The sequence below is a fragment of the Miscanthus floridulus genome, chromosome 7 (genome assembly GCF_019320115.1).
Source record: "Miscanthus floridulus cultivar M001 chromosome 7, ASM1932011v1, whole genome shotgun sequence".
Taxonomy (NCBI): Eukaryota; Viridiplantae; Streptophyta; class Magnoliopsida; order Poales; family Poaceae; genus Miscanthus; species Miscanthus floridulus.
In genome coordinates, this window is record NC_089586.1 from 59,739,908 (window position 1) to 59,751,354 (window position 11,447).

General features: G+C 42.3%; 1 protein-coding gene across 1 annotated transcript; it reads right to left on the minus strand.

Annotated features, from left to right (window-relative positions):
* Positions 1-2,825: 2,825 nt before the first annotated feature.
* LOC136463304 (oligoribonuclease-like) lies at positions 2,826-11,229 on the minus strand. Its single transcript, XM_066462310.1, has 9 exons — positions 11,028-11,229; positions 10,626-10,774; positions 9,901-10,011; positions 9,186-9,262; positions 5,505-5,586; positions 5,359-5,414; positions 4,277-4,363; positions 3,522-3,612; positions 2,826-3,242 (listed from the first exon to the last, which is right to left on the minus strand). Exons 2-9 carry the CDS (start codon positions 10,735-10,737, stop codon positions 3,121-3,123), a joined length of 738 nt encoding a protein of 245 aa, XP_066318407.1. The 5' UTR covers positions 10,738-10,774; positions 11,028-11,229; the 3' UTR covers positions 2,826-3,120.
* Between the last annotated feature and the right edge of the window lie 218 nt (positions 11,230-11,447).

Consider the following 11,447-nt stretch of genomic DNA (forward strand, 5'->3'; position numbering starts at 1 on the left):
TGGTTGTATGTTGTCTGTGGAAAACTGATCCTCTTGCGTATCAAAAAAATCGGTCCCCTTAGTGGGGTGCCCTGTCCTCCCTTTTATAGACCAAGGAGGGAGCAGGGGTTACAGATGGGAGAAAGAGAAAAAAACCAAAGGTAGAGAAGGTCCTTCGAGGGAGCCAGGTCTTCTTTTTCCCCTATGCCTGCCCTGCTAACATGGCAGACCATGTTAGGGATGGCGTGTTCGCTGATCCTTATAGGGCCGTGCCCTGGCCACTTTCAGCAAGTGGGTGCGTCCCATCCTACACCGGTGGACGGTGCGGCATGCTAGAGAGCCGAGCTATGACCCTTCGAGGAGTAGAAGGGGAAGTGACCATACGTCCATCACTGTAGATGATGTGAGTTCTATCTTAGATCGTAGTGGTTGTCGTATGCTTGTGTTAGTATCCGCGTCCGAGGGCTGATGGCGGCGCCTATAACACTGTGGGACAAAAGTCGACGCCTACAACACTGTTCGGGCTCTGTCAGGTCGGAAAGGGCCTAAAGCGCCCTTCCCGTCGTATCCTGATAGTATCTTCCTGTAGGCATGCAGGGCATGGCCCTCGGTATTGCGGTTGACTCGAATGTGCTGTCGTACCCTGTGCTCGTCTTTTATGAAGGAGCAGGGTGCAGTTGTCGGGCGAGGCGGAGCCTGCCCTCAAACGTCGAGCGAGGCGGAGCCAGTCCTCAGCCGTCGGGCGAGGCGGAGCCGGCCCTCAGACGTCGAGCGATGCGAAGCCTGCCCTCAAACGTCGGGCGAGGTAGGGCCTGCCCTCAGCCGTCGGGCGAGGCGGAGCCATCCCTCGGCCGTCGGGCGAGGCGGAGCTAGCCCTTAGCCGTCGGGCGAGGCGGAGTCTGCCCTCAGACGTTGGGCGTGGCGGAGCTAGCCCTCAGCCGTCGGGCGAGGCGGAGTCTGCCCTCGGACGTCGGGCCGTCGGGCGAGGCAGAGCTTGCCCTCGGACGTCGGGCGAGGCAGAGCTAGCCCTCGGCCGTCGGGCGAGGCGGAGTCTTAGCCCTTGGGGTCGGGCGAGGCAGAACTAATCTTCCGTCGTTTGGGCAAGAAGTGTAGTAGCGTTCTTGTCTGACCGAAAGCGTCAACGTTCAATAGTTATTAATTCCACCTCATTGTGTACCCCGGTATTAGGTCCCCGACAACTCCCTAAATAAATTATGAATTTTTATCATTATTTTTCATACAATTTTGTATTTCTAGTGTTAATTTATTACTCCCTCCGTTTCAAATTGAGTCGATGATTTTGTATATATAGAACGAATCTAGTATTATATATGTTCTATTATTAAAATAATGATAAAAATGTGATGTATCTTTTAACATAAATTAGATGTTCTTTATCACTAACAAAATTTAAAATTAAAACCCTAACTTGTACTTGAGAAATAAAAAAAACAAAGTTTGTCGTGGGACAAATTAAGCCAACTGAAATAGTTGAGTAAACCGAATTAAATGTTAGCCTATGAGGACATATAGAGATATGCCAAACCTGGGGGAGTAATTTGGATTTTTTTTCCCCATATTTTATGATCTTGTTTGGCTTATTTTTTGGAGTGCGTATCTGTGACTTCACGTGACCCTTCTCTAATCTCTATAATCACCTCGCCCACCTTCCCCTGACCCATCCATGCCATGGCCGCGTGCTGCTACGCGGAGGCGGAGGTCTGTAGCAGTGGCGCAGGTGGTGGTTTTCTCTCGAGTTCTGGTCGGCGCTGAGGTGCTGGGTGCCTGGGCGAAGAGGAAGGGCTGATCTGGGCAACGACGAGCCCATGGACAGTTGGACCTGGCCACGGTGGGCCTGATTTAGCACCGGACAGCTCCACCACTAAAAAAATAAATCTAAATCTGCGATTCGATATAGAACAGCTTCACAATGAAAATTGTTTAGCTACACAGCAACTCTAGATGCACACAAGGGCATTTTGGTTGAAATGAATGATTTGCTCTTGGCTACACAGTAGTTTCTTTCGTCTTCTTCATTCTCCAGCTCGGGCGCAGGCTAGGACACGGCCGGCGCAAGGCGCTTGCGGCCTGGGGCTCCCGCGACCGGCCATGGCGGCCGAAGCTCGCGGGGGCGCGCCGGGTTCGGGCCAAGGCGGCCGCCACGGGACGAGCAGGGCGCAGCCGCACGTGGCCAAGGCAACGGTGGGCTAAAGTTCACAGGGGCAGGCACGCGTGACGGTAGAGGCGAGCACAGCCAGAGTCACGAGTCATGATAGAGGAAGAGGAAGAAAACACGACAGAGGAAGAAGAAAAACAGAAACGAACCAGTATCTTGTGTAACGAGTCACTTGTCTTTTTGGAGGACTTGTCTTTTTGGAGGACAAGTGATGCTACACTAGCTGTAATGTCAATTATGATCTATATGTGGAGCAAGGCACATGTGAGATTGATGTCCTTTTTCTAGATCTTTTGTGTATTCATAGCCTACTATGGATTCTCAAGGTCAATCTTAGATATAATATACTGTAAAATAATGAATTAAATAAATTATAATAATGACTTCAAACAATAAAACACTAAATAACTCCAAATAGAGCACCAACCAATATATTATACCTTCAGAATTATTTTGGTACTAGTTTATATTTTTCTGATTTAAAATGAATTATTTATGAGTTTTTCAAAAAATAAAACTAGCTTTTATTTTTTTTTAAAAATACAAAACCACCTTCGAAACCAGCTAGATGATCTTATTTGTCCGCCATTGATAATTCAATAGCTAAAGATTTCTGGCTATTGAGTTACACTGCCAAAAATAAACTCAGAAATAGTTGAATGGTCAAAAATAGACTTCCCCTTGAACTAATGGGATGCTTGACGGGACCAGTTCATCACTTGAGTGGGATGGTTTCTCAATCCCTCCAAAGTTATAATCGATACTATGTGTATGTGATGCAGCAACTATGAGACGCATCCAAGAATGCTTCAGAATACCACGAAGTAATAGTGCCATAAACCCAAACACTAATGGATGCACAGAACGTAACCCCTTACATAGCCCAAGGCAAGGCATTCGGCTTTGACCTGAAAATCCCTCCAATTCTGGTTAGCTATTAGTTGATTCAACTATTCCACATGCAGCTACGGCTTTGATTTCTGTGGTTTGAAAATGTTGTCCTTATAGTACTTCAGTTCGGCGATGCTTTCTTTAATATCATCCATTGCCCTGTGGGTTTTTTGCTTTCTTGGAGTTTGTTTCCTTTCTGTATAAAGAGTTAAACAGCAAACAAACAAGTTCAGTCTCATCATAAGTCCAGTAAGATTATTTTAGATACTAGCAGAAACTGGAATTCTGCTAGTATTACTCATCACCTCACATTAGAAGCAAAGCTGCGGATTCTGATTTGGTATTAAACCAAAATAGCTACAAATGAAACGACAATGATGCTAAAATATATAAACTGTTGCCACTTCTTGGCATTTCAAGTACTGACTACAGAAGCTGAAAGTACTTGTATCCATGGCCACCCGATTTAATTTACCTTTCTGGTACCATCTTATGCATAAAGCCATTATACTGCTCACATCGACAATTACATGAGAGAAGACGGCTGCAAGCTGTGGCATGTACTTCTGGCAGGAAAAGCAAACAAAAATGTCAGCCACCAAGGGTTGAATTCTCAAATTTCAAATGGAAAATGCTTTCACAAAAGTGGGAAACACCCATCCTATTTATTGAGAAATATAATGCAAATGTGATCCATACCCCCTTCAGTAATGATAAGTAGATTACATGACACTTTTCGTCAAGCTTCAAAAGTCTTAGCGCCTTGACTATCCATATCTTTTAAAATAATGATAATCGAAATATAAATGTATGATTTTCTCAAAAAAAAATTGTAATATAATAATTTTATCAAATCCTACAAACAACATTCCAACAGAAAGTACAGATCATTTATGACCGAAGGTACTAGTAATTAGCATTTTTTGCACATCCTTGGACAGTCATTTAACCACCTCATCTTCTATAACATAGGTCATTTACATCCCTGGATAGTCAGCTTGGGTGAATTTGAGACATAAGTTGATTAGTGGCAAAAGAAAAACCACCACCATATCAGCAAAATTTCCAAAGTAAAGCATCAGGCAAAGTATCTTGGTTTTAAAAGAAGAGGAACTGAACTCAGATGTTTTGATAGTCAAATGCAATATTTCCACAGTTCTTGGGGGGTACACTAGACTTAAAAAAGTGCTGAGTAGAAATAAAAGAAGATTATCAATTATTCATACTAACCTTCAGAAATAGTAAATCCACATAAACAGAATTCCCAGCTAATAATGGAATGCCTGAATTTATATGCTTCCTAACAAAGTCTAAAACCTGCCAATGGGCCAATAGAAGATTCTCTGTTAGGAAAACAAAAGGAATACATTGGTTACGACAATTCAAGCAAGAGGATTTTTGAGATCCACTATCTTCAGTGTGATAGATAGTTAATTACATATAAATGGAGACAAAAAATAATTAAAGGTTTCATGTAATTGTTGCACTAAAATGCAATAAGATAAAAGAAAGACTCTAGATGGACTTTGTGCACTATACAATTTGATCACGTTACACTGCTATTCAAGAAATTAGTCTTTTCATGTGCATATATTACTACAGTGTTTCTTCAAAATTCAAATTAGCCTCCAATCAATTTTCTTTACTTCAAACTGAAAAGTAAAATGTTTTTTTGAGCAGATTTCAGGGTCTACCAAGGAGCGTGGTGCCCAGTCAGTACCTAAAGCTGTTTATCTGAGTAAGCAAACAATGATATTGGCACGTAACACTAAGGTTCTCCAAATCGCGATTCTAAATTGGATGGGAGGTCTTCATAAGATCGCTATCATAGAGAATCTTAAATATGAATATCATAGAAATATAGATTCCACTGACTAGAATTGTAGAATCAAACCCCTTATCCAGATGGTGAAGCCACTAAGTCATATGACTGTTTTGAAAACCATAAGTAACACAACCAAATTCAAGAACTAAGCGATTCAGGTGAACAGTTAAAAGATGCTTAGACAGTAAGGTTGTGGATTGAGTTAACCACTGAACATAGTCATTGTAAAATGTGTGAGATGTCTGAAACCTTTCAAAATATTCAAATGGCATAGGTTTCAAACAAAGGTGCCAAATTAAACTAGATTACTAGAGTATTGTGGATGGGTTACTCGAGACAGCAAAACAGAAAAAAAAATAGTCGTATGAAATTAGTGGAGACATTCTTAAAAATATCCATGGCAAGATAGAGTGCTGTAACTTCAGTTATGTCTACAAACAAAAGTTCCAGGGGAGAAAACATGTTCACCACAAACAGAAAAACATACTTTTGCCTCTGCATCATGTTCAGAAAGTTCACTCTGTAGTACTCTTTCTGTCAAACCTAAATTAGAAATCAGGGTTCTTGGAATTATGTTCAGACATAAAAATAAAACAGAAAATATCATTTTTTTTAGAAAAGAATAGTATTTACCACTAGCTGCATGATGAGTTTTGCACCATTCCCCCATATTATCTAAACAATCTTTGCTCTGGCTTATAACCAAGTCAGGACCCTGCAAAATAGAAAGGCAATCATGTTAAATAATTCAATTTATACATGGTGCTGACAACATGTATGAGGCATTGACATGACTAGCGAACTACAAATAATGAACACTTTCTTTGCTTAATTATATCATCACTAAGGGCGCATTGGCACGGACTCTGTATTAAAGCATTTGAAGTATCATATCCCACATGGGTCATCACCAGTTAACAATGGGATAATTTGTCAATAAACATAATCTAGTTAGCAGTCACCTGGCATTCGAATTTAGCCATATTTATCACGAAATTGATGATGGAACTAACCAAAATGAAACCTATACCATAATGTGGTGTGAAAGCTGAGGTCAAATCCATAAACATATTTCTAGTTGAAATCACTGCTCCCTCAATTTTGAATAAATATACTTGCTCAAAAGCAACTCCGCCTATGATGGGGCGCCTTTGGTGTCCCAACATAGCAGTTCCTAAGCCCTAGTAAAGGAGGAGGGTTGTGTTAGGCGCGGCGAGCCAATGTAAAAACTTAGCCACTTTTATGGAGATAAACCCAAAAGAATCCCGTTGGGGCGTAACCCTCTTAGCGACGCGCCATGTCGGAACCCGGGTATGGTGTTAAATGAAGGGCCAGGTCGTCACCCCCGTGACGCGCCATGTCGCGATCTGGACACGGTGCCAAGTGAGCAAGGATCAGGTCGTCGCATCCTTAGTGGCGCGCCACATCGGCACCCGGGTGTGGTGCAAAATGAGCAAGGGTTTTCACACCTATCTCGGCGGGTGCAAAGGGGAAGGAAGCTAGTCGAGCCAACTAGGATCCGTTTAGATAGCTGGAATGTATGGTTAAGAGAGTTAGTGGACACAGCGGTTAGGAGGCGTGTAAATATCTTATACGACTAAGAGACTAAATGGAAGGAGCAGAAGGCGAAGGAGGTGAACAATACCGGCTTCAAGCTCTGGTACACAGGGACAACTTCAAATAAAAATGGAGTAGGAGTTTTGATTGATAAGAGTCTCAAGGATGATGTGGAGGTGAGAAGGCAAGGGGATAGGATCATCTTAGTTAAACTTGTCATTAGTGATATGGTCTTAAACGTAATTAGTGCGTATGCCCCCTAAGTAGGCCATGATAAGAGTGCTAAGCGGCTTTTCTGGGAAGACTTAGATCGCTTGGTTAGAGCTGTCCCTAGTAGCGAGAAGCTCTTTATAGGAGGTGATCTTAATGGCCATGTAGGTACATCAAGTGCAGGTTTCGAGGTGGTTCATGGGGGTTTCGGATATGGTAGTAGGAACCAGGAGGAACATGAAGCCTTAGACTTCGCCATAGCTTTTGATCTGATGATAGCTAACACTTTCTTTCGTAAGAGACAGTCCCATTTAGTGACCTTTAGTAGCGACCAGTACTCTAGTCAAATCTACTTTGTCCTTACAAGAAGGAGGGATAAACGAACATACGTGGACTGTAAGGTGATACCTGGAGAATGTGTGGTTGCTCAACACAAGTTGGTGATGGCTGACTTCCACTTTCTGGTGCAAGCTCGTGGGAACAAACAAGATAGGGTTGCTAGAACGAAGTGGTGGAAATTAGAAGGGGATGCATGAAAGGCCTTGAAGGAAAAGGTCATTGAAGAGGGCCCTTGGAAGGATGAAGGCGATGCAAACAGCATGTGGGAGAAGATGGCAACATGCGTTCAGAAGGTTGCTTCAGATGTGCTTGGAGTGACCAAAGGGAGCGGATGCGACTCGAAAGACACTTGATGGTGAAATGAAGATTGCAAAAGGCTATTAAGGAAAATAAGAAGTGCTATAAGCGCTTGTATCATGACAGGTGTGCAGACAACACAGAGAAGTACAAGGTGGCAAAGAAAACTGCAAAACGAGCGGTGAATGAGGCAAAGGGGCGGACCTATGAGGACCTTTATCAACGTTTGAGTACGAAGAAAGAAGAGAAGGACATCTATAGGATGGCTAGGGCTCGCAATAGGAAGACAAGGGACTTCAACCAAATCAAGTGCATAAAGGATGAGAGGGAACAGCTCTTGGTGAAGGACGATGAGATCAGATATAGATGGCAAGAGTATTTTGATAAATTGTTCAATAATGAGAACGAGAACACCACCGTTCAGCTGGACGACTCGTTTGATGACACTAACAGGCGCTTTGTGCGGATGATTCAAGAATCGGAGGTTAAAGAAGCCTTGAAAAGGATGAAAGAGGGCAAAGCGATGGACCATGATGGTATCCCAATAAAGGTGTGGAGATGTCTTGGGGATATAGCTATAGTATGGCGAACCAAGATGTTCAAAAATATCTTTCGATCGAACAAGATGTCTGAGGAGTGGAGAAGAAGCATATTGGTACCAATCTATAAGAAAATATCCAAAGTTGTACTAATTATCAGGGAATTAAGTTGATAAGCCACACTATAAAGTTATGGGAGAGTCATCGAGCAGCGCCTGCGAGGAACGACGCAGATATCAACAAACCAATTTGGTTTCATGCCCAGAAGGTCAACCACAGAAGCAATCTTTTTAATAAAACAAGTTATGGAGCGGTTTAGAGAGCAGAAGAAAGACCTCCACATGGTTTTCATTGACATGGAGAAGGCTTATGACAAGATACCAAGAAATGTTATGTGGTGGGCTTTGGACAAACATAAAGTCCCATCAAAGTACGTGACCCTCATCAAGGACATGTACAATAATGTTGTGACTAGTGTTCGAACAAAACGATGATAACACAGATTACTTCCCGATTAAAATTGGACTTCATCAAGGGTCAGCCTTAAGCCCGTATCTCTTTGCCTTGGTAATGGATGAGGTTACCAGGAATATACAAGGGGATATCCATTGGTGTATGTTGTTCGCTGATAATGTAATGTTAGTGGACGAAAGCCAGGCGGGAGTAAATAAGAAACTAGAGTTATAGTGGCAAACTCTTGAGTCTAAAGATTTTAGATTGAACAGAACTAAAACCGAATACATAAGATGTGACTTTGGCGGAGCTACACAGGAGGGAGATGTGAGTTTGGAAGGTCAAGACCGAAATTGACATGAGGGGAGGCAATAAAAAGAGATTTGGAAGCTTGGAATATACCTAGAGATCTATGTTTGAATAGGAGTGCTTGAAAAGTAGCTATTGAAGTGCCTGAGCCGTGACTTGGGGCTCTTAGTGGGTTTCAACTCTAGCCTACCTCAACTTGCTTGGGACTGAAAGGCTACATTGTTGTTGTTGTTGTATACTTGCTCAAAAGCATCCAGGAGATCAGTTGGATGTTTGGCCAGCACCAAGTGTTTAATGTCCTCTCTAAGGCCACTTACAAAGAGAGTTATGTAATGGCTTTCAGGAGGATTGTTCCGTGATTGAGGGATGGACTTTGTCTCCCATTATATGCACGCCACGACAACATAGTTTTAACAAACAGAGCTAATTAGGGGCAGAGAGAGTAACATGCCATTATCTTTCTATTTGATAGTTAAACAAAAATCTCAGAACCCCAAAAAATGTGATCTGGATGTTTTATAGGAAAAGTTGAAGCGATTGAGCAACATCATCACATTGTATAAAAGCTATATAGAACAAATCAACAAAAGTACTTTGTTTCAACGACAACCTCAATTTGTTTTGTAAGTTTGCCATCTGTTATGATACAAGCAATCTCCAAAATCCGATCTTTTGTAATATCCAAACCTACAAAGTCGAGGAAGTGCATGCTTACATTAAACATTAAAGGCTTGGCTGAATACAAAAGATGGCAAAATAACTATTTTTTAGTTGACTATCTATCCACAAAACAATCTGGGAAAATATAACAAAATAATTATTTTCAAGATGCAACACCTCTTTCCTGCATCATATTCACGGAAGTAAGTCATTATGAAATATTCCAATTTTTTCTTGCACTTGAAGTACATTTTCTTGTGTCAGGACAACACAAAAGTTTTCTCAAGAAATGTAAGATTGGATCCCTCATGGTCTGCAATTTGTCCAGTTGTGCAATAGAAATCTATGTCAGGCCATATCCACTAGGTAGAAGTACATCATATGAAACTATGAACGACACCACAATTTATATGTTCTGAGAACTATGGGAAATTCTTTGAAAAAAAATCTAGAAAACCCCATGCTATGCAATACATGAGCTGCTAAAAGTTATTCCAGAACATAAATAATGTCTTCACAATTAAAACATTATACACATGACTCATGATGTAATTTAAAATTATATTATGAAAACTAGACAAACAAGTAAATGACAATGCACAACCGAAACTGAACTCTCTGATTATTTTCAGATTAAAGAATGTAGAAGTTTAGAAAAGACTCACCGGTCATTTCCAGGTCTATCCATACCAAAGGCATCCTGTAATCACCAGATGATGATGCAAGTGCTGCCTCCTCATAGTTTACTGCAGTTGTGTCATTCTGCTCATTTATATCTGGAAAGGGAATGAAATTTCCAACCAAATCAATGACTTTTGAGAAAAAATGAAGCTTTGGAACAACTACAGTCAGCATGTGGTCATAAACAATGACACATAATACGTGCAGTCAAAAGTACAAAATGAGGTTCCCCTACCAAAAATATATTAATTGCTTCTCCGTTACTACAACAATCTAATTCAAAACTTTAGGTAAAAACAGGTTTGCCAATAATGGTAGCACAAAAAATTTGGTATCAGCATTCCTCAAGTGCAGGGCCCAATTTGCTTTTAGCACTGGGCCACTAAATTCCTGAGTACAGACCTGCTAGTGGCTAGTCCTTTCTGTTTCAGATAAAAAACAGGCGAAAGACAAGAAGGGCTCAAGAACCTTGGCAAACTGCTGCATGTTACCAAGACATTAGAGTAAACAATCATCATGCCATTGGCAAACATCTGGTGGGTACTATTTTCTCATCAATTTAATTGTCCTTGTAGACTCATCTAAACCACAGTTGCAGGGATATACTTGAACTAGAAATGCAATTCCCCATGGAGAACAAATAAAGGTGACTTTATATCATGTTATCCACAAGTTCCATTCAAGAGGGAAGGGCTAAAGGAGCACCAACCAGGTTTGCTTGCAGCAGTTTTTTCTGCGCTGGAAGACGCCTGTGGTACTTCAGGTCGGTCATCTTCAGCATCCAGACACAGAGCCGAGAACATGTTTGTAAGCTTACTCATCTAAGAAATATTGATCTTGAGCTGATACAGTTGGATCCTGCAATCCAGGGGCGGACCCAGTAAAGGACATAGGTGTACACATGAACAGCCGATAATTTTTGCAAAGCAATCGAAGTTATTAGTAGGCATAATACATGCATATACACTTGTAATTAGATTCCATGCGAATACGAATAGTATTTAGGGTTTGGGCGCACGGTTTCGCACAGCAGGAAGTTAAGACCAAGGAGAGGGCGGTTTTGGCGCACGGCTTCGCATAGCAGGAAGGGAAGACCAAGGGGAGGGCATACCTGGTGGTGCTCGTCGCCGGCGAAGGTGGCAAAGTAGGGCGGCAGCAACGGCCGGCCCAGTCGTCGGTGGGTGGGGATTACTCGCAGCGGCGCACGCTTGGGGAGTTGGGGTGTGTCACCGCAGAAGACCCACGGCGACTGCTCCTGACGAAGGTGAAGCAGTTCCTGAACCTGAAAACGACACCGAGACACCTGAAGGAGATGGAGCTTCGACAGTCAGGCGCAGAGGGCTTTCCAGGCACTCAAGGACGAATGCTAGGCTAGTTGGGCCGGAGTGGGTTTCCTAACTGAATCATGGACCCTGCATGGCCCAGAACGGAAGGCAGCCCAAACAGCTCCTTCTTGTACCGTTGAGAGAAGGGGAGGAGAACTCGAACTTGGTTACTCCTTCTTGTAAGTAGCCGGAGCTCGAGACCTTGA